Below are 24620 nucleotides of genomic sequence, written 5' to 3'. Positions count from 1 at the left end.
TGTGCTTCCGGTCTTGATTCTCGAATATTCCCAGGAGTCTGGCCAATTTTCCTTTGACTCCAGCCTCTTCATATACTTCTCTCACAGGAGCACCACCAGGCTCTTCCTCCGGCTCCATCCCTCCTCCTGGAACAATCCACTGGTCTGGGTACCCACTGCTACTCACCAACAGCACCTCCTCCCCCCCGCGCTCGCTGTGGAAGCACAGGCAGGCAGGCCGCTTCTTGAAGCCCTTGTGGTCATTCGTCCGCGTCTGGTTGGACTTGAACTTCATCCTAGAGCCTGGGCCTGGCTCCTGCTGCCGCTGCTCCCTCCTCCACCGTGGGGACCCGGCCGCCACCACCCCGCCGGGGAGTCGGGCCGAGGACAGTCAGCGATGCTCGGGCAGCAGCACAGACACGGACGGCTAGGCCTGGCGGCCGGCAGGACGCGGGACAGAACGCGGGTCACTGCAGCCAGGCACAGCGGTGGAAGCGCCGCCTCTGCTCCGGAGGCCGCAGCTCTCCATGGAGCCCGCCACAGCTAGCAGCCATGCCCTGCCTGCTGCCATCGCCGCCTCTGCTGCTGCCACCGCCAGGGAAAGAGCACGGCTCCAGCCTTGTGCCACGCGGAGACAGTTGGAGGTGGAGGTGCCTAGCAGGCAGCGACTCCGAGGGTCGAACTTTCAGTTCTTTTCATAAAAATTTTCACAGTTGGCAAGAACATCATCAGGACATGTTGTACATCCTTTCTTTTCTTGTTGTGATGATAAAATACTTGATAAAAAGCAACTTGAGGGTAAAATTAGTTTGCTCTGACTCAGAGTTCAAGGTACAATCCACCAAGGTGGGGAAGCCAGGGTACTGGAAGCTTGAAGAAGACACTGACTTTGCTTCCACAGTCAAGAAGCAGAGCCCAAATGCAGGCATGTCACTGCCCAGTTTGCTTCCTCCATTTTATGCAGTCCAGGATCCCCCTTGACAGAGAATGGTCCCCCCAACAATTAAGACTTCTTCCCACATTGATTCATATAAGATAACCTTCCACAAGCTTGCCCAGAGACTACCTCACAGGTGGTTCTAGGTTCTGTCAGGTGACAGTGAGCACTTACTCTCACAGTGAAGTTCCTCACTTGCCTGAAAACTGATTTGTGCTCAGTGTAAATCAGTCAGAACGTGGCTTCTCAAAGCAGTCACTGTAGGGGAATTAGTCTGACCTAGGGACATCCGGTACAGCAAGGGAGATCCCGCTCTCCCCAGCACCTTGAAGACCTGGTCATTCCTTTGAGAAACACTCCAACCTTGGTTTCACATCAGTGCTGTCCCTTTACTCACATAAAGTCAGGAGCTGAAGGCAACTAAACAGCATCCCAACCACTGAGGATGGAGCATTTCCAGTGTAACTGGAGGCTCCAAAACACAACGTCTATTGATCAAGGAAGCAGAAAGGTGGGAAAGAAGCAACAAAGGCCAAAAACACAGTAAAGGTGGGTGTGCTTGGCCTAAAGAGAGGGCAGAGAAATTGAGAGTTACTGACACAGCCTTTCTTAAGCCTTCAGTTCATTCTTGAGTTGACATTGGGGAGTTTTAACTCTTTGTTGTCACAGTGTTGGGTAGCTAGTTATAAATCAGCAAGTTTTTCATACTCCTTGAAGATGCTATGAAGGTTACTTGGGGGAGTTGTCATCAATATTTTTATTCAGCTGTGAGCTCTTTGTACAACACTGCTGACTGAAGATGTATCCACTAGTATAATAGTGCAAGTCTGTTGTAACGGCAGCCAACTACTTTTTGCTTGGATTTGTGGCCCACTGTCAAAAGCTTGTGACTGGGGAGGTCATAGTCTGCAGTAGGGAAGTTACCATTTTTGTTTTTCTAAATGGACTTGAAGCACTTGTCAAATGCATTCTAAATAATTTTGCTCATGTCCATAAATTAGTGCTGCTGCCTGGTTAATCCAAAATGGTTCTTTTTTCCAGTGGGCATCAGCAATTATAGAGATCCACAATTAGTCAAAGTAATGAAAATAAGTGACTGTTGAGTGCTCAGTCATGATATAGTTAGACACCTATATCACCCTTTCAAAGACTTAGGAACATCATGGAAGAGGCTGTCTTCTGGGGATGATATGACCATTGAACTCTTGAACTCAGAGCAGCTGTGATGATCTGCACCGGAGTGGTAGCATCAACACTCTATAATTGGGGTGCAGCATCATACCTCTGAGGATTTATAGGTAGTTAATGGTTGATAGGAGAGGAAGAGGTGGTTTCCTTGGGACGAAACCGCTGGTAACGTTTCCATCCTCTAGTAGATAACCTACACCTAAGGTCCTTTCAGCAACCCTAGTGAAGCTCACTGCTTAATAAAAATGAAAATATACACACAAAAGCAGAAGAAGGCAAATTGGGGAAAGGTCATCAAGAGTGGGAGGGGCACAAGAGTGTAATTGGGGTGACTAAAAATACAGTATATATATATCATAGTAAACATATTATTACATATAATGGGCATGTTGCCAATAAAAGTGACAACAAAAGAAACGAACATGCTTCAAGGTCATCCCGGAAGGACCCCTCTCTTGTGGTCAGTGTGGGACTCTGTTACTCCAGCTCGGCTAACACAGCAATTCTTCAGGAACAGAAAGTGTCCCAATTCCTCACCTTATTGCCCTTCTTTAATATTTAAAATTCCTAGTGGAAGGAGAACTAGAGAGCAGATGGAGGTCAGGTAGGCTGAGGGAGAAAGTTTTCCTGAATCCTCAGAAGGCTACTTCCTACTCCTGGGGAAGTGTGGCCTCTTCCCTTTTACTGCATTTGTCTTTAGAAAGAGTCTCAGCTAACACTGAACTCCTGATCCTCCTGCCTCCACCTCCTGAGTGCAGAGGTTACTGGCAGGTACTGCCATTTCTGGTTAATTGTGGTGCTGTGTTCAAGGCTACTTCACACTTTAAGTATGTACTGTACCAACTGAGCTATATACCCAGTCTGAGCTAGTCATTTTATAGGTTTTTTTTCATTTTTCTCTTAATTATTTTAAACCTGTTAGATTATGTGAATTTCAGCTAATAAATAAATACATGTATGTGCTTTTTTTTCTTTCTTTCTTTTCTGTACCTTAACTTTAATCAGAGAATCTGCATCTGAACAGGCCAGTGCCCATGACTGTCTCTTGTGGCCACCTGTCACACACAAACTCAGTCAGAATGTCCCAAAGGCTCCATGAATCTTGACTTATATTCTCTGAAGGACCATGGAAATAGTTCTTTATGAATTGTAAATACGTGTAGTTTTTCTATTCGCAAATCTGGTCTGCCATGAAGAAAGAAACACTGTCACATAAAATCACTCCAACAGTTAGTTTCTGCCACCAACATAGGGAATGTCATTTTACCAGCAGTAGGGCTCCTAGACAAGACTCCTTACCCTGCGGGGATTTCGGGTTCCACTGTTACCTTGACTCCACAATGCAGGCGTGAACTGTTTCCTCATTCTTGCTCCATTGCCCTCCTGTGTTCCTATTTACATGGGCCCTGACCGCCTTTCTTTTTTATTTCACGAATTAATGTGTTTTATTGAGCTATACATTTTTATTTCCTCCTCTTCCATAGTCTTCCCTCACCTTTTAACCTCCTTCCTGTCCCTCCACTCCCAATTACTCAGGATATTATGTTCTTTTCCCTCCCTAGATGGAGTTATGTAAGTCTCTCTTAGGATTCTCTTTGTTATTTAGGTTCTCTGGGGTTGTGTGGTGTAGGCTGGTTGTCCTTTGCTTTATGTCCAATATCCACTTATGAGCGAGCACATATTATATTTGTCTTTCTGGGTCATGGTTACCTCACTCAGGATGGTTTCTTTTCTAGTTACATCCATTTGCCTGAAAATTTCAAGATGTCATCATTTTTTACAACTAAGTACCGTTGCAAAGTACCACTTTTTCCTCTTCCATTCTTCAGTTGAGGGGCATCTAGGTTATTTCCAGGTTCTGGCTATTATGAATAAGGATGCTATGAACATAGTTGAGCAAATGTCCTTATGGTGTGAGTATGCATTCTTTGGGTATATGTACAAAAGTGGTATTGCTGGGTCTGAAGGTAGATTGATTGCCAATTTTCTGAGAAACCACCATACTGATTTCAAAACCTTCTGTACAAATTTGCACTCCTACTAGCAATGGAGGAGTGTTCCCCTTACTCCATATGCTCTCCAGCATAAGCTGTCATCAGTGTTTTTTATCTTGGCCATACTGACAGGTATAAGATGGTATCATAGAGTGGTTTTGATTTGCATTTCTCTGATGGCTAAGAATGTTGAGCATTTCTTAAGTGCTATCAGCCATTTGAGATTCCTCTGTTGGGAGTTCTCTGTTTAGATCTGTCAGACATTGTTACTGTTTTGTCTTGTTGATTATGTCCTTTGTTTTACAGAAGCTTCTTAGTTTCACGAGGTCCAATTTATTAATTGTTGCTCTCAGCTTCTGTGCTACTGGTGTTATATTTAGGAAATGGTCTCTTGAGCCAGTGTGTTCAAGGCTACTTCACACTTTTTCTTCTATGAGGTTTCAGTAAGTTGGTTTTATGTTGAGGTCCTTGATCAAGTTGGACTTGAGTTTTGTGCATGGTGACAGATATGGATCTATTAGCATTCTTCTACTTGTTGAAATCCAGTTATGCAGGCACCATTTGTTGAAGATGCTTTCTTTATTTCAATTTTATAATCCTAGATTCTTTGTCAAAATTCAGGAGTTCATAGATGTGTGGATTTATTTCCATGTCTTTGATTCAATTCCATTGGTCTACCTGTCTATTTTTATGCCAATACCAAGCTGTTTTCCTTATTAAAGCTGTATAGCAGAGCTTGAAGTTAGGGATGGTGATACCTACAGAAGTTCTGTTATTGTACTGGAATGTTTTGGCTATGCTGGGTTATTTGTTTTTCCATATGAAGATGAATATTGTTCTTTCAAGGTCTGGGAAGATTTTTGATGGGATTTTGAAGGTTATTGCATTGAATCTGTAGTTTCCTTTTTGTACATTTGTCATTTTTACTATGTTAATCCTACCTATTTGGGAGCATGGACAATCTTTCCATTTTGTGATTTCTCCTTCATACACACAGTACACAATGGCTTAAGTTCAGTTTAAACTTTACTGTCCTTTTCTTTGTCAACAGTGCTGAGAACAAGGTGTTGGGCTTCACATTTCACACAATTGTCAAGGACATGCATTATATGTGCAAAGGGCACATTGCAGTCATTTATGTCTCGTGTAGGTATCACATGCTCAGGACAGAGACTCCTCAGCTCGTTCCCCTGGGTGAGTTGTCACCCCTCGTTTGTTTATTTGCTTGCTCATTTATTTATTTCCTGTCTGTTTGTTTGTTTGCTTGCTTCATGTCCCAAAACTCACTTTGCAGACCAAGTTGGCCTCAAACATCCTCCTATTCTGGGATTACAGTCTTGAATCCAATCTTTTTTTTTTAGTTTTTTTATTTAAATTAGAAACAAGGTTGCTTCACATATTAGACCCAGCTCCCTCTCCCTCCCCTCCTCCCATGCCTCCCCACCAATCCCCCAGCCTCCACCCAATCCCTACTCCGTTCCCCTGGGAGCGTGAGGCCTTCTATGGATGATATCTAGAGTCTGTCATTTGGTTCAGGGCAGGGCCTAGGCCTTCTCCCAAGAGCAAGGCTGAGAGAGCATTCCTCATTGTGGGATGGGCACTCAAAGTCCATTTGTATGCCAGGGATAAATACTACCCAAGGCCCCATAGATTACCTAGGCCTCCTAACTGACACCCACATTCAGGGGATCTGGATCAGTCCCATGCTTTCCACACGGCCATCAATCTGGGATCCAAGAGTTCCCCTTTGTTGAGGTCAACTGTTTCTGTGGGTTAGATCAGACCAGTCTTAATTCCTCCCTCTCTGTCACTAGGTTCCAGGAATTCAGTTCAGGGTTTAGCAGTGGGTGTCTGACTATGCTTCTATCAGTCATTGGTTGAAGGTTCTAGGATGGGTTATTTCTTCACACATTTGTTAATTTACTTACTTACTTACTTACTTACTTACTTACTTTTGATAAAGTCTCATTACATAGACCTTCATCTCCCAAAACTCATTTTGCAGACCCTGTTGGCCTCAAACCTCCTCCTATTATAGGAGTACAGGTAGGAATCTAATCTTAAAGGAGCAGAGTTTAACATTTACACTAACAGTTCATGTCTGGCTTTCCAGTATAGTTTGTCTTCCATTCCTATTGACAAAAGGTTTTATAATTATTTGAGAGTGACCTGAAGACCTTGGATTCTGGATGTGTGTGTGTGTGTACAAACATGTGAAAGTACTTTTAGGGGCCATAGATGTTTGAGTTGGAGCTGGCAAAGGAGGTATGAGGAAGAAAGAGAGAGAGAGAGAGGCTCCTGTTGCAGGGAAGCCGGCGCCTGATGCTAAGGTGCATTCAAAAGTGGCTATCCGTGTGCTATATATTTAGTGAATATTTCCATTTCTTTTTTGTCCTCTGATATCTGTCAGAGATGTTTGTTGTTGTTGCTTTGTTTTTGTATTTTTTCTTCTTATTTGGGGATTTTAAAACATAAAATGGATAGTAGTGTAATCTATAAATGCCCAGCTCCTTTCTGCTAGCCTATTGTCACTGAAGCAGAACACTGTGTAGAGTCTTTCAAGTCACACATTTGCATCCTGAGTGGTGGGACTTTCTGCCTGATGCTCCAGCTATGTCTCTGCTAGGCCATTGCAGCACTGTCAGACTAGAGTTGTCTGGTAGCACAGAGCATGAGTGATATGGGTGGGCTCCACACTCACACTTGGCTGCAGACTTTTCTAACACACTGTTTCATGAGACCTTCTGATGACAACAGTAAATGTGGAGCTGGGAGGAAGAGAAGGGGAGAAGAGGAGAGAGTACGTCATGGAGAAGCAGGTGAGGTGAGTGGGGGAGGCAGAAAAGGGGAAGAGCAGGATGAGAGATACTATAGTAGAGGGATTCATAGGTTATAGGAGAGGTCCGGCACCAGTGAGACCTCTAGCAATCTGGAAGGATAACACCAATTGGCAGGCTGGGCAGTGGTGGAGAGAGTGTCTTGTATGCCCGTTCCTGATGGTGAACTTGACGTCTGCCTTGTGTACCATCCTGGAACCTTCATCCAGTGACTGATGGAGGCAGAGGCAGACACTCACAATTAAACACTGAACTGAGCCCACAGAGCCCAGTGACAGAGAGGAACGATGAGCAAATTGGCAAAGAATGGGCAGGCGAAACCAGCAGAGACAGCTGATCTGAACAAGGGGGAGCTCTTGGACCCCAGACCGACATCTGGGAGGCCAGCATGGGACTGATCCAGACCCCCTGAGTGTGAGACATGTTATTGGGAGATCCGTTTGGGACACATGAGGCCTGGGGGTCTGAGACATCCAAGTCACAATCAAACACAAGACTTGGAGCAAGTGGTGGCATGTGCTTGTGAGGCAGCACTTAGTGGTCAAGGGCAGAAGATCCCCATGAGTGTGAGGTCTCCCTGGTGTATGGAACAGATTCCTGCCAGCCAGCATCGGAGACCTTGTCTGAATGTCCCCTAGTCACCATCAGAGCACTGTGTTCAGAGTTAGAGCCTCAGCAGAAGATCCATTTCTAACATGGAGTAACGATCACAGCCAGAATCAGGGTGTGGGGTGAGGAGAAAGAAGGATTCCCTCAGGAGCCTACACTTGGAGGGATGGCTGCAGGAGAAGCCAGCACAGGGCCACAAGGGAGGCAGCTGCCAGGGAGAAGGGAGAAAGCAGAACACTGTTCCCACCTGTTTTCCCTGTCCTCTGCCATCTGACAAGACAGCTTCAGTGAGACCCCTTAAACTTGAAGGATGCTTCACACCTCTTCTGTTCCCTGCATTCATTCAGATTCAAAGGTCAAGTCGTGTCCCAAGCTCTACAGACTCCAGTCACAACTTCCTCAAGTTGTCTCTCTCCACGGGTTCTTTGAGAAGCGTCTGATAAAATCCACAGCATATAAATCGATCCTTTTAGGTCTGTGCTGGTTGGCTTTGTCAGTAGACCTGAGCATCATCTGGGAGGAGGGAGCCACAGTTGAGAAAACGCCTCCATCAGATTGGCCTGTAGGCAAGGCTGTGGGGCGTGTTCATGATTGGTAATTGATGCAGTCCCCTGTGGCAGTGCCACTCCTGTGCTGCTGTCCCTGTGTGACTGAGAAAGCAGACTGAGCCAGCCTTGGAGAGCAAGCCAGTCAGCAGCTTCTTCCATGGTTTCTGCCTCTGCTCCAGCTGGTGCTCTTGTCCCTGACTGCCCTTAATGACCAGTAGTGATCAGGATGTGTGAGTCAGATAAACCCCTGCTCTCAAGTTGCTCTTGGCCCTGGTATTCATAACAGTACCAGATGGCAAACTGTAAAAGCTGTAGCCACCTTGTAGTTTTGTTGAAGCTCATTTATCTGCGTCCTCCTGACCCCCGTGGTCCCAGATACTCTTTAGATACAGGACCCTATCTGTTCTGATAGGGAATGTGGTATGATGGTTCTCAGGGACAATGAAAAAAATGCATTTACAGTTCACAACAGGAAAAATATTATTTATAAAACTGTCATTCATTAGATAATATAACTTTGAGTGTTGTATAGAAACCAAACCTGAGGCACAGACAAGATGTCATATTTAGCTGGATGGGTCCAAGGGACAGAATAATGGATGAATGAAACCACCTCAGAGGAAACATGTTAATATTTGTGCAATTTAAAATACAATGTAAAATTGCTTAGGTGTGTCTGGGGTACACTGAATTGCAAATTGCAAGTCAGCTTCATTTAAGCAATGCTTTGGGTGATTACAGACTGGGAAATCAGCTTTCATAGTTAGCATCTTCTAACAGACAGTCTGGGAGGTACCTTCTACAGTGGAGCTGACCCAGTCCCTCCAGAAGCTCACATTTGGCTCACATACGTCTGATCGAGGGAACAAAGGTTTCAGGTTCATCTCTTGGAATCTGGAAGGAAAGAGCAAATTTGGATATTTATAACTCAGAAACATGCTTGTGACTTAGATTAAAAATAACAAAAGATAATGAAGGCAAAACCACCACAGGCTTCAGGGCCAAGAGGAGATCAGAAAATAACATCGTGAATTGTAGAGAGGCATCCTGGAGAGGGTCTAGCAGAGGGATGGAGAGCTTTCAACTCCAAGTGGAGAGGGGCTAAGGAAACATGGAGTCAATGTCTGTTTCTCTTTGTGGTGTCCAGATCCTCTTCAGAGACTGTGGGAGGAGCGTAGGAGGGACACCCCATAAGAGAAGGGAACTTGTAACTAGAGAGGTAGCTGAGTGCATGGCAATCACAGATCACATATCATGCTGCTGTACAGACACACAGGACACGGAGTGCGTGCTCAGCAGGAAGGATACTGTGGGAGGGTTCTTTCTGTCACACTGCCAGTGACTGCGTGGGTGACAGCAGGGATATAGCAGAGTGACCTTGATTCTCCATAAGGTGTCCCAGGGTCAGACTATAGTCCCTGAACTCTGGGGCCTGACTCAGGGGAACAAAACTGAGAGAAGGAATCCTCAGTTCCCCTCAAGTGTTAAGGACCTGAGCACACAAGAGACCAAGCAAGGCCAGGCTGATGAAAAGACACAGCCAAGGGCACAACTTCAAGAGCAGCATTAGGTTACATAAACTTGGCTATAGCCAGGGGTCAGAATGAGGAATTTTATGTTTTTCTCTTGAGTGTAGCATACCGCTTCTGTGAACTTATCTTCACAGGCCATTTGGGTCTTCTCTGGAGTCAGTGGACTGTTGAGACTCAATGGTCCAGACATGCCTCTCTCCTCTCGTGCTGCGCTCACTGCATCACGGATGTCAAAAAATATCGAACATCCCAGGAACACCCCAGACTCCCCAGACCCTTGAGAGAAATGAGCCATGTGCTTTATGACATTAACTGCCCCTCCTTTCTGAATATATATGCATACTTGTATATGTACATACATGTAGTATATAATAATAATATACATATATAATCTATAGACCACCATGATTAAATTGTTGTAGAAAATAATTTAACTACTTAGAATCCTAGCTTATACAATTGTTTTAAATAGAGCAAGCATATGCAGGCATGAAGTTGATTATTGCAATATAAAAAGTCAAATGGACCTGGAACTGACTTGTGAAGCAACCTCGTTTCTTATCTAAATTTAAACTGGAAAATAAAATGAAAAAAAGGCCAATGGAATCTGATAGTTCATGTTAGGCAGATTGGGAATATTTGAAGCACTTTACCATGTTGGTAAGTTACTCTATAATTAGAATGTTCAATAGGGACTCCCTCTGTAATCTCAGTAGACATGGAACAACCAAGCAGACGAATATCTGTCCACCCTACAGACATCAAGGAAGCATGGACTCAGTCATGGAGCAGAGCTTACCTTAGATAAATACAGGGTGTTGTGTCATCTGCTGGGTCTGCATGCCTGCCCTGCCCTGGACTGAGAGAATTTATAGATAAATGATGCCTGTGATCTCCATCTATGGATTTGACCTGAAAGTTTAATGAATGAAGCAACTACAGCAGCCTTTACCTTTACTGCCAACTCATTGAGATCTGCCAACAGAGACCCTCCAGAGGCATTTGTGTTGGGGTTTCTGTGCTTGTCTCACGAAGTGGATACTGGACATCGGCATCTTTATTTCGCGGCTGACCACCTGGAATTTTGAACATGATTTTCTTTTCATACACTGGTTAGTTGGACACCTGTGCACATGCCCGGCTATCATAGCACATGTGTGCAGCCCTTATATGCATGACAAGGATGAAGAGGCTGAACCATGACCTCCTTCAGGTACAAAAAGCCCCCTCTTCTAAAACCCTGGTAGCTAGTGTGGACTCCAAGTTTTAGACACTTTTGTTTCCATTGATTTTCTCATTGAAATAACATCAGGAAAGAACTCCACACTATCCCTTACTGCAGGAGGAAAAGCTTCACCCACATCTCTGTATTAATGAAATCGACACTGTCGAGCTACTCTCACCACCCACACTTTGCAAAATTCTAGCAAAGAGGACATCATTTTAGCAGGAGCTGTCTGGTTTCTATGCACATCTCTGGCCACACTGCAGGAAAAGAACACCTCTCAGGAAGGACATGGCCTTAGGAACACATGCATCACAGAGGAGGGGATGAAGAGGGAGCTGAGGGCCAGCATGGGGCTTGGAGGTTGCTTTGTTCTGTACTTTTAGTGCTGGAGAAAATCATGTTAGATGACTCATCTCTCTGCCTAGCAGTATGCTTGATAGAGTTTGTCCACAGCTTGTCCACAGATACAGGCTTCCTGTGCCTTCCATAATGAGAGGCTCTCAGAAAAAAATCCAGACAGAGTCACAGGTTCTCAACATAAGCTCTTTGGTGCAAGAAGAAAACAGTGAAAGCTTACTTTAAAGTAGAACTAGAGAACTCTCAGGTGCTAGCACCATGAAAACAAAAACAAATAAACAGACAAACTATAAATCCTACACACCCGCAGTCTCTGTAACTTAAAAAAAATCAAAATTATGTCACTTGAGCTGCTTTCATTCACCTGTAAATTTATTGAATTATTTCAACAATTCATCAAATTTAGGGTTAGGTAAGGCCACAAAAGACATTTTATGGAAAACAACTTAGCAAGGTGTGTCAGTATTTCTAAATACTCACTCCCCATTATCTAGTAACGCCTCCGCTGGAGAGGCAGTTTAGGGAAATTTTCGGTTTATTTTAGGAATATTTATTGAATAGTTCAGTAGCTGGGGTAGAGTTAATTACAACTGAATCCCCCTGCAGCCATTAAAATCATGATTGGTAAGAATGTCTTTGTCTGTTTTGTTTTTGAGACATTATGTCTTTATATGGCTGAATTTGACCTGAATTTGATCCTCCTGCCTTAGTCTCCAGAGTGCTGAGTTTATAGGCCAGCTCACCATGCCTGGCGATTGTGTTTGCAAAAACACAAAGAATTGCTCATGTAATGAGCAATAATAAAGTAAGTTGAAAAAAACCTGACAATCAATAAAATTACATGAGCAACATCTTAGTAATTTACAGTAAGAAAATCAGACAAACAGAATTACTACTAAACAATGGGAAGAGATATCAAAGTCTGCTTTATGTTATTGATTTTTCCGAGCCCTTAATCTAAAAAGGGTAAGAAACACTACAATCCATCAGATTTCGCACATCTTTTCACCTCCCAGCAAAAACTCAGAAGAGGACAATTCAGTTTTCAATACATCCAAATGAAAGCAGAAAGCACTCACACAGTCCTCTTCAGCAATAAAACAAACCCACCTTTGACACATGCTTTTCTAGTGTTCTATGATAAAACTGACTTGTACACTGCTTTCTGCTAGTAGCTTAATGCTTAAGCAGTCAAATTTAGAGCGTCCTAACCTTTTATTTTGAGAGAGAGAAAAATCTGTGAGGACCTACTCCACAGAATCCAGGGTTTGTATTCTTGCCTGAATCATTTAGTGTGGACACCCTGCCCCATCTCGATCCCACCATGAGTGACCAGTGCAGAGCCATCAAGATAAATGTGAGTCAAAGGCAGCTGCCTGAGGAAAGGTTGAAAACAAGCCAATCAGAAGGGGACTGACCCCTGTCAGGACATAATACTGAAATTAAAACACTTTCCACCCTTCCCCCAAGGTCCTGTCCCCCCATATATACATATACATATATATAAATATACACACACTTATATACATATACATATTTATTAACACACATATGTATATGCATATACATACATGCATATATGCATACATACATACATACACACACATACATATCCCAATCAGAGCCAGACCAACGGCAGGACAAGTGCTGCATAGTGATAATGCCCAAATGCAAATTCAAACAAGGTGCACAGAAACACATTCATTGATAGTTTGGCTGCAAAAAGACCTAGGATCACCCTACACCAGTGGATCTCAGCCTTCCTAAAGTTGCAAAACTTTAAGACAGTTCTTCATTTGTAGTGACCCCAAATTATAAAATTAGCTCCTTGCTCCTTCACAGCTGTAATTTGGCTACTATTATAAATGGTAAGGTAAATATCTATTATGTGACCCTCTTAGGGGCACATCTCACAGGTTGAGAACCACTGACATAAACCATTTGGCACAGGTCTGCAGATGTCTGGAGTCATCACCTTATTGTGCAGGTCCTCTGCAGGAGTCAGAAACAACCAAGTTGCTCACAGGATTAAAAGTTCATCTACTCAGAAGCAGTTGGACTAAACGAACATATTTAACCACTGTTGAGCATGGGGCTTCTTCCAAGTCTTGCTGGGCTGCAATTGTCCACCATGGAGAGTAATTCGCTGTGCTATCTGCAATTGTTTATCTAGACAGTCAAGTCAAAGGCACCTAAAATCACTCACCAGAGAAATCTCTGGGCATTTTAACCAAGGAAGTCAGGAGTTTGGGTTGCTTGAAGTGAGGAAATTCAGCCTAATGTGGGTAGCACCATTCCACATGCTGGGTTCCACACGTATATTAAAAACATAAAATGAGCCAAGACTCTTTACTAATTGCTGGCTCTTTGCCGAATGTCTCTTTGTGACCATCTGTCTCAAGTTACTGTCCACTCTGGTGGACTGTGGGCTAAAATTTGAGTCACAACAATCAGTTCCTTCTCTCCAGTGTGCCTGACTTAACTGGGGATTTGTAAAGATAATCTTCATAGAATATTCTGGTAACGAGATAATTTCTACTCCATAACCCTAAAATTCTACAAGACTCTATTGTTCAGATCACTGGTAAGCAGCCCTGGTCACAAGTCAAAGTTCAGGAATTCCACATCAGTCCAGAAACCTACACAAATTACTTTTTCCTAGATCATTTCCTTGACCACTAGGACTTTACATCCACACCATGAAAACTGCCCCTTTATTAACATTCAAAGCTGTGTGTTATCCTGGTGAACAAGCTGAAATCACCACTGTTCAAAGGAAACACTTATGACAGTGAAGGCAATATCCATTTTCCTGGTCAACAGGTATAAACTACTGATGTTTTGACAAAATAAGAATAGCCTGTGTCTGGGGAAAAGGCACTCAATGCCCAAAAAACACAGTCTTAGAATATCAGGTCACAGAGGTATACATGGAAACCTATGAAGAGCTGTGTTGGATGGAAGGTTGGTTTTGCAGGCCCAGCCCCGGCAGCCAAGGTTGCGAAACTTGTAAGAATTGTCCATCTTCAGAAGTCCCATTTCTATCCCCTGGAGAAACCCAGAATGGATGTGAGAGACCTTGGCCTTCTGTTCATGTCCCACCGTGAAGACACCTCACAAGGAAACCAGGCTGGAAACAGCTCCCCTCTTCACATCTCAGCAAATAAGCCAAAAGATATGACACCTCAGTTAAATATATCTTTCTGTAAATTGATTTTAAAGGATTTGAATTCTTCATGATTATTACCTTTAATTTTCACACTTTAAAGCAAATGCCTTTTTCCTAGTTCCAACTATTTCCAAAAGGTTAGCATATATTTAAAGCTCCTAAACATTGGGCCTACAGAATGAGACAGTGTTGAATTTTAAAAGGGTATCTGGTATTTGTTTTAATTCACATATACTCAACCAAAGGAAATCCTTCCTTCTACCAACTATTATATTTAGCAATGTCTGGAAATAGTTGTGGCTGCTACGACTGGGAGGTAACATGTCAATGTCGTCCACAGGTTAAGGATGCTGGTGACTATCTCATAATCCATGGGCAGCCCCATGAAGAATTACACACTTAAAACTATATAAGGGACAAATCTGGGAAAGCCTGATCTAATGATCACATCTAGGTATGGGAAACATAGAGAGGAAACACAGATGCATGCTTGGCCAAGGTCTCTGGTCTACACTTGTGGTTTGCAGTGAGAAACTCTATGCTATCCTTCAGTGAGATTCTCTGTACCTTCATCAATTGTTGGGTAAAGAGTGAATAGTTCCTTAGTGGAATCATTTTCTGTAACACCCTGGGAGAAAGAAAACTTCCTTTAATACACTTACCCATAATGACTCATCCAGGGTGCTCTCTGCATTGCAGTAATGCTCCATGTCCAGGGTCAAAATTCTGCCATCGTTCATGAATCCAGCCTGGGGCAGGGGAGAACTGACTGTTGATACAGGCTCAGGAGGCCAAGTCTATAGACAGTTTGCTCAACCATACTTTGGAAAATCTTCATGGACTCAGATCTGACAGCTGTTTTTAGGATAGGGAGCCGGCTTAGTGCTCCTGGGAAAACACTGTGGTAGCCATTGCTAATTACCAGCTCAACAGGAGGCAGGTTTCTGAATATCCCGGGAAAGGATCTTCTTGACTGGGTTAACTGTAGTGGAAAGACCAGCCCTAACAATGGGTGGCACCATTCCCTTGGCTCAGTTCTAGACTGCACGAAAGGTCAGTCACTGAGCACAGTTCTCACAGCTTTCTTCTTCCTCACTGTGATGCAATATGAGCACCTGTTTCAAGTTCCTCCTTGCCATGATGAGTGGGACCTTCCAACTACAAATCAAAATGAATCATATGCCTTTAAGGTTTTTTAGGGTGTTTTCTCACAGCCACAGGGAAAGTAAATAATATACTAGGTAAGCTCTCTAGCCATCTTTGAAATGACAATAAATCAGGTGATATGCAGAAGTAGAGGCAGATGATCAACACAGAGCAAGTGCTCAATAGTACTATATACATATTAATCTCATATTCTGTATTCACACGACTCTGAAACACTGAACATAACTGAACAGAGGTGATGGCCTCTGTAACTATGGTCTATACTTAGGTGAAGGGCATTTCTGTTTCATTTGCCTTCCAAATGCTCACTGCTTCCAGATTTTTTCTTTTAGAAATGTCTAGGCTGTCTTCTTTGACCTTATTCATCATGTGGTGCTAAGGGTTTCAACAAATACTATTTTATTTTATAGAATATAAGCTCTGGAGCTCATCTGCTCCATTTTGTACAACCATGTCTAGAGTCAACTGCTTCCTGTCTGTATTCATCCTGCCTGTGGTGGCCACCAGATCCATCCCCACACTCTCAGGCCTTCTTCTCCATAATATTCTCATGAGACTCTTGTAAGTACTCAAGCCAGGTATAGCATGTAACATATCAAGAATCTACTCAGTCTTGCCGTTCTGTGTGAATCAAAATTAAAGCTGTTATTCTGAATCTTCCCCCCCCAGGGAGGCATCTGCGCACACAGACTCCATTTCCTAGCCATCTCCACAGTTAAGTGGCAAAATCAGTCTCAAAGATGTCTGACCAAAGCAAGGTCCACCACTTACAGGTTTGGCACTTGATGTATCATCCACATGAGAATGCCTTTGCCTACTGCCTTGTGTCGATGGCTCTGTGGTGGACTCCAAGTCCATGCACAGGGTTCCAATAGAACCCTCAGGGACGATGACAATATTCTGTGCCTACATGTAAAATATAGTAGTCAGTAACTATTGGTGGTCACTGTATACTTGAAATAGTTAATGCAAAAGTAGGGCATAATCTTAGTTTAAGTGTATTTTGTTAATTTAAATGTGAAATGAAATGGCCATCATGCACCTTGCGGTTACATTTAAGAGTGCAGTCTAAAGGGATAAAGTGCCATTAGAAATACAAGTCCCTGAGTGATTGGAGCAAGTTCTCCTGTCCCAAATCTATGCAGGCCACAAGGCTGTTACCTAAATGAGAAAGAACATAACAAAGGATTAAGATCCTGAGAGATGTTGGTTATTTGTTAAGCTGTCAGACAACTTTAAAATGTAAAATGGTCTTTTAAGAGGCAAAAGATAATTATTTTCTACTATAGAAACTTTTCTAGGAATTTCTGTGTCATGGTTTTTCATGATATGCTTGATATATTTAAACAATGAGTAACCATTGGCATATAATTGCAATTTCATGTAGCACTATTGTTACAGAAATTATTCTATTTTTACCTTTATGTGTGAAAAGAATTACTATCAGATCTACTTTCATGAACACACACAGTCACAGGTTTTCCAATTATTCACTCTGCAATGCACAGGGCTAGCTGGTTCTCTCTCTGCAGCTGACATCTCTGAGCAGAGCAGGAAATCTCATTGAACTTGGTGGTAATTAAACTGAGCACAAGAAGTACAAAAACAGACTGCTATTTTGTCCTGGCTGGTTTTTCTGTCAACTTGACATCAGCTAGATTCATCTGAGAGGAGGGAACTTCAATTGAGGAAATGTCTCTATAAGATTGAGCTGTCGGCATGGTGTTGGGCATTAGTGATTTAGTGGTTGTTAGGAGAGGACCCAGCCCACTGTCGTTGGGGCCACCCCGGGCTGATGTTCCTGGGTTCTATAAGAAACCAGGCTGAGAAAACCATGGGTAGGGAGCAGACTATCTCTTCCTGGCCTCACCATCAGCTCCAGCCTCCAGGATCTTGCCCTGCTTGAGTGTCTGCCCGAATTGTTTTCAATGAAGGGCTGTAATATGGAAACGTGGGTGAAATGAACCCTTTATGCCCTAAACTGTTGCTCACGGTGTTTCACGGCAGCAGTAGACACCCTGACATAGACACGTCTGTTGATGCCCCTTTTCTTCCCCATCAGAGCAGTCAATGCTGCCATGTGCATTTATAGACTGTTCTGTTTGCAGCGCAAATCCTTCCCTCAATCCTTCCTCTGCTCACTTTATACTTCCCAAGGTAAGGGTGGCGACCTCCAGTTATTAACATGTCTTCTCCTCTTTCCAGAGTGCAGCGGACTGCACCACCATATCTGAGACAGAAAATAAAGAAGAATGAAACAAGCAAGCAAGTGAGCTATTATTCTGTACTGATGTTATACATTCTAGGTGTATTGACTCTAAAGGTAATTTCCTGTGGCGAGGTATTAACATCCTCCTTGAAAAACAGTGAGATAAATGAATGTAAGCTTAACCAAAAAGCATCTATTTGATTCAGGAGAGAGAGAAGAGAAAGAAAGACAAACACACAGGGTGGAAGGGGAGAGAGAGAGATAGGAAGCCTGGTTGATTTGGGGAGATTAAGTAGGTTCCATATGTAATCTATTAGCATATAGCACAGATTATCAATGTTTGGGACAAGTAACACTCAGGACCTATTTGTCTTGGCTTTCCAAGTATGATAACATTTTATTTATTCATTTGTTTGTTTTTTCTTATTGAGGGGGACCCCAAGAAGAATGGCTCCTTGTCACACAGGGAATGGAGCAGAAGAACTGAGGAAGAGCAGTCATTTGTTCCCTCTTGGTGATCGACCTTCCCCAGTTCCCTGTTCACATCCACAAACTCATCCTCCTCCTCTGCCGCCTTGGTACCTCCCCACTGCTTTCAGATCCCTTCACTTTGCTCCCTGACTTTTACCTCGATGCTTAGTCCAATCCAGCAGGCATCATCTCCTTCCTTGCATTTGAGTGCCTGGGACATGGACATCGGAAACTGATGATTTCAGAAGAGACAGGTGAGTGAATGATTGAGTAGTGTTTGTGCTGCAGAACTGCCAGGGACAGCCTCTATTCCATTACTTCACTAACTACAAAGCAAACTAAGGCATTGTTTTTTAGGATTTCCTGGGTGTTCCTGGCCCTCACCACAATCTCCTTTCTCTTAAATCCTCCACTCATGTTCTTTTTGACCTAGTGGCTTTAGTGCCTTGCCACTTCTTTTCCAATACTGTGTCCTGACTGCTTCTTGACAGTTGGGTACTATCACCTCAATAGGACAGGCATTTCTCATTTCCCTTTGTTTCTCAACAAGAGAACAGCAAAAGATGCCTGCTGGTTGCATAACTGATTTTAAAACTATGGATCCACAAAGACATCTCCTACTTTAATAAAAACCCTCTTCTAGCTAGGAAACTATATACCTGTTATATCCAATTTCATTTGCCTACTAGAACTAAATATGTTGTTTTGCCTGTAATTGTTCTTGGTACATTTTGCTGTCAGAAGACATTGAGCCACATCCCCCGACCCACAATGACCGCATGTTACCTGAATGTATCTGGGAATCTGTGTGGACACATAGACATCAATTTCTCCATCCTCTCCTTTGGGCACAACAAGCATGCTTTGGGTTTCCATATAAAAATGTTCCTGACCGCCTATATGTATTTCACTTAGAAGTCACAAGCTGACTGAATAAAACAGGGAGTCTCTCCCACCTACTCCCTTTGTTTCATGACAAGGAAATTCCACCAAGTGAGCTCTAGACAGAGAAGTCACACAGTGAAGGTGACAAACACCTACCTTCTGCTTTCAGTATGAACTCAGAGAGGTAGAGGGGACTTTCGAGCCTGTCAGTGTGTACATCTAGACATGACAAAAGGAGATCTGAGTTTCTAGAGTCAAAAATCTGTCACAGGAGACTTCTAGTTCCAAGATGAGATGAAATATTTTGCGTCTTCCCCCATCCCTCCCACTAAATACATCTAGTCATCTGAAACTTAAATGTAAAGGGATTTAAGAAGTATGACTGTTAGTTGTGCAAAATGGAGTCATTCATGTCATATCCAAAGAAGGTGTCATTAAAAGACCATTGGGGAAAACACTTGCTGTGTATATGTATTTTAAAGCCATCTTCCAAGTACAACCCAAGTGATGAGGCCTAACTGTAAGTACACTATTCTAATTAATATCTACCAAATAATGACACATGCCAGTCAGAATGTATCTGTGCCCTGCTAGTGATGGTGCCAATGCCCCTGGGATTTTTTTCTTTTTTTTTTAATTTTATTTTCCAGTTTAAATTTAGATAAGAAACAAGGTTGCTTCACAAGTCAGTTCCAGGTCCCGCCCCTGGGATTTTTTAAGTAGGAACTTTTATCTTTTCTTCACCAACAAACCCTGACTTTCCCTTTGTTCTCTAGATAATAGGGTATCTTCTCTGTACAAATCTCCCATATTGCATTTCTATTTCATGTATATTGTACCAAATAAATCCATTTCTAAATTCTCTCTCTCTCTCTCTCACACACACACACACACACACACACACACACACACTCACACACACTATAAACTGACAGAAGTTCCTAAAGAGTAGACAGGAAAAGCAGAGTGTGTAAGGACTTCAGGATACAAGTAAAGAATCCCATTGGCAAGTGTCTTTCAGGGTAACCACCATCATGCACCTCATGTGTGTCAATGTTGGTTCTGAAGAAGCCAGAAATCCCAAAACACCCACAAGCAATAAAACCTCACTCCCAGTACAGAGGAAAATCAATGTGTCTTATTGTAGGATTTCCTGGGTGGTTCTGGCCATCACCACACTCTGCTTTCTCCTAAATCCTCCACTCATGTTCTTTTTGATTTAGTGCGTTTAGTGCCTTGCCACTTCTTTTCCAATACTGTGTCCTAACTGCTTCTTGTTAATTAGGTGCTAAAGCTTGAGAGAACAGATATTTCTCATTTCCCCTTTTTTTCTCAACCTCCAAGAGAACATCAAAAGATGTGCTGGTTACATAATTTTGAAGCTATAGGAAAAACAAACAGCCTCATGAAACCTGAGGAGAGAAGCCTAGGATGACAGAATCCCTTCAGAAAAACACACAAATCTGAAAAAGGCAATGAATAGATTAGAAAAAAAGGAGAGTCTCATAAACCATGTGACAAAGTAAAGGGACTTTGACCTTGTGTCACTGAAATCAAGTATTTATGAAGTAATGGTTGAATATTTCCCAAACTTAGCAGAAAATGTGAACCCAGAGATTTAAGAAGCTGAGTGACCACCAACCTGGCTGAATCCAAATACAGAATTCTGAGTTGACTACAGCACAAAAGTTCTGTACCCCTTCCTCCAGTCACCATGGTTACTGAGGAGAAATAACAAAGTGTACTTAAAGTGCTCTTTCTTGCAAAGCAGGCACTGACCTTTTCTCTGCCTAGTTTTCAGGATAGGATAGTTTTGTGTTTATCGTTTTGAAACTGAACTGTACTGTGTCAGAATTCTGTATTTGGTGACTATATCCTGCAACAATAAGAAGGAAGTCACAGTAACAGGACAGGCTGGGCTTGGAGGAGATGATGCCCTTACACCACATGTGATTCCATCAGAGGCACAGGGAAAGGTGGTGTGAGCCAGGGACCTATGCTCCACGAGCAAAATCCACTGAGGCTGTGGATGATTTCTAGAAGGCAAAGGAAGCCCTAAACTAGACATGCCCTGAATGTTTCCCAGCTGCTCCATTTTAAAGGAAGTTTTACCTTCAAGAATTTGATCAACCATTTTGAATGCTTCATCAACATCCCCACACGCCAGTTTCCTTTCTGAATCAAAGAAGGACTTGTGTTGTATAGCTTCCTGCAGAGAGTAGAAAATCAGGCATCCTGGGTTAGAAAACCTCCCCTTGGGAGTGCCAAGTGCTGTGTGAAATGATCAGGTCTGGGTAGCATCCCCCTTGTGGAAGGAATCCAGGCACTCTCCCACTGGCCCTGGGAAGATAAGCTGAAAGCCAAGCTTCAGAGATTCTCCAGTGTGCCCAGGGAGTCTAAAGATACTGAGCCTGCTCAGAAAATGCTTACTACCTCAGGGAACCTGAATGGAACTATTGTATTCAATGCAGATGTTTCTCTGGGATTAACAATTCTCTCGGTATCCAAGGCCACTTAACTGACTCAGACCCAGACTAGTCATCTCTCCACGGTCATTTCCTCCACTTCCTAGTGTGTGACTGTAGGCCTCTCTGGGCATCATCTGTGCCAGGCACACATAAATCTGACTGTGAAGTGAGACGTGTAAAAGACACGGATGACATACGTGCCGTGTAAGTGCTAGCTAAAACCACTAATGAGTAGGCTCTGCCTGCCAGACTCAAGCTCCTTCTTCAAGGCCATGAGATTTTCATTCACACAGGGCAGTGGCACACCAGGGGCCACCAGCCATGGGTTGACGGTTCACATAAGGCTTGCCTGGGTACCACAATCCCAGTTGCTGATTGTCCATTGGACAACTCTGAGTCAATTTCCCAAACTCCTTGTCAGAAAGGTGGTTAAGGACTACAGTGTGCTGAGAGTTGAGCAGAGCTCCCTGACTCATACTGGCAGCTGAGTGACACAGGAGCGCTTGACCTATGTCAAAAGGAAAGTTGACTCTCGTGCAAGACCAGTGTCTGGTATTTTCTGCAAGCAATTAGGCATGTGTTAGTTGAGGATAAGATAGGAAGGGAAAAGTGCTATGCACAACTTTCATTTGTCTGTTTAGCATAATGGGGTAGAGTGGATATTTAGACACCGGTAAACATTACAACCAAAATATGATGAATCATTACTCAAATAAGTTCTTTCAACACTAATTATAACCCAAAAACAAATTTTTCAGGGAAAGAATATACAAAGTAGCCAAGAACACCATGAAATGAATGAAAGAAAAAACTGAAAAGGGAGTTTGAATTTCAAACTAGCCAGAAAAACAATAAAGCATTTTTTCCTTTCACATGAATTCATTTATTTTTTAAGAATTATTTCTTCATTATGTATACAGTGTTCTGTCTGCATGTATCCCTACAGGCCATAAGAGGGCACCAAATCTCATTGCAGATGGTTTTGAGCCATTATATGACTGCTGGGAATTGAACTCAGGACCTCTAGAAGAGCAGCCAGGTCTCTTAACCTCTGAGTTATCTCTACAGCCTTCACATGACTTTATTTTAATTTGAAAATACTAAGAGAGATTTCCAGAACCAAGTACCATGTACCTAGGAATAAGACATGACAGGCCACACACTCAAGGCCAAGTGGAGACCCTGATAAAGGATTCACCCTCAGATCTGTTCCTGTCTGTGGCCTTCTCTCCATGGATGCCAGCCCAGATTACTATACCCAGCAAAGCTTTCAATCACTATATATGGAGAAAGCAAGATATCCCTTGACAAAATCATATTTAACAATACTTATCCACTAATCCAGCCATACAGAAAGGTCTGGAAGCAAAATTCCAACCCAAGGGAGTTAACTACACTCAGAAAAATAAGGCAATAGATAACCCCACTTTACCAACAGCCAAAAGAAAAAGGGGGGTGAGTCCACACACAATACCACCAACAAGTACAAATTCAAAATAAACAAGAATTAACAATCAATTGTCATTAATTTCCCTCACTGTCAATGATCTTAATTTGCCTAAAAAAAGACATAGGCTAACAGAATGGATATGAAGATAGAAACCATCCTTCTGCTGCACACCTCAACTTCAAAGACAGATGATACCTCAGAGTTAAGGGTTGAGAAAAGATTTTCCAATTAAATGGACCCAAGAAACAAGCTGGCAGAGCAATCCTAATATCTAATTAGACTTCAAACTAAAATAAATCAAAACAGATGAAGAAGGTCATTACATATTCATCACAGGAAAAATCCATCAAGATGGAGTCTCAATTCTGAGCATCTATGCCCCAAATACAAAGGTATCCACATTCGTAAAAGAAAATACTAAAATTCAAATCACACATAAAACCTCACACACATATAGTGGGAAACTTCAACACCCCACTCTCACCACTAGACAGGACCACCAGACAGAAACTTAACAAAGAAACAAAGGAACTAACAGAAGATATAACCCAATTGGATTTAACAGACATCTATAGAACATTCCATCCAAACACAAAAGAATATACCTTCTTCTCAGCACCACATGGAACTGTCCCTAAAATCGAACACATACTGGGCAATATATAAAAGCTTAACAGGTACAAAAAATTGGAATAACCCCCTGTTTCTTATCAGACCACCAGGCTTTAAGGTTAGAATTCAACAACTCAAATTGCAGAAACCCTACAAACTCTTGGAAATTGAACAATGTGCAACTGCATCATTCTTGGGTCAAGGAAGAAAAAAAGAAAGAAATTAAACATATCCTAAAATTCAATGAGAATGAAGACACAACATACCTAAACTCTTTTTATGAGGCTTCAATTACCTTGGTACCTGAGTCACACAAAGACACAACTAAGAAAGTGAACTACAGACCAGTATCCCTCAAGAACATTGATGCAAATATACTCAATAAAATACTAGCAAATCGAATCCAAGAACACATCAGAAATATCATCCACCATGATCAAGTAGGCTTTAACCCAAGGATACAGAGGTGGGTAAACATAAAAAATCCATCAATGTAATCCACCATATAAACAAACTGAAACAGAAATATCATATGATCAACTCACTAGATGTTGAAAAAGCCTTTGGCAAAATCCAGCGCCCCTTCACCATAAAGGTCTTGGAGAGATCATGAATAACAGGAACATACCTAATTATAATAAAAGCAATATACAGTAAACCAACAAACAACATCAAACTAAATGGAGAGAAACTCAACATGATTCCTCTAAATTCAGGAACAAGACAAGACTGTTCACTCTCTCCATATATCTCTTCAATACTGTACTTGAAGTTCTAACTAGACAACAAAAAGAGATTGCGGGAACACAAATTGGAAAGGAAGAAGTCAAACATTCACTATTTGCAAATGATATGATAGTTTATGTTAGTGACCCAAAAAATTCTTCCAGGGAACACCTACAGCTAATAAACACCTTCAGGAAAGTGGCAGGATAAAATATTAACTCAAAAAAATCAGTAGCCCAATTATATACAGACAA

General features: G+C 42.4%; 1 protein-coding gene and 1 pseudogene across 1 annotated transcript in view; both read right to left on the bottom strand.

The window, feature by feature from the left end:
* LOC121142962 (aldehyde oxidase 1-like) overlaps window positions 1-274 on the bottom strand; it is a 72532-nt gene extending 72258 nt beyond the window's left edge. The window contains 1 exon segment of the mRNA XM_040754226.1: window positions 167-274. Coding sequence (XP_040610160.1) covers window positions 167-274 — 108 coding nt within the window.
* A 172-nt stretch (window positions 275-446) lies between these two features.
* The window catches only part of LOC121142961, a 41125-nt pseudogene continuing 16951 nt past the window's right edge, over window positions 447-24620 (bottom strand).

The sequence above is a fragment of the Mesocricetus auratus genome, unplaced genomic scaffold (genome assembly GCF_017639785.1).
Source record: "Mesocricetus auratus isolate SY011 unplaced genomic scaffold, BCM_Maur_2.0 Super-Scaffold_100010, whole genome shotgun sequence".
Lineage (NCBI taxonomy): Eukaryota > Metazoa > Chordata > Mammalia > Rodentia > Cricetidae > Mesocricetus > Mesocricetus auratus.
Note: the sequence above shows the minus strand (reverse complement) of the source record. Positions and strands in the feature narration are given on the sequence as shown.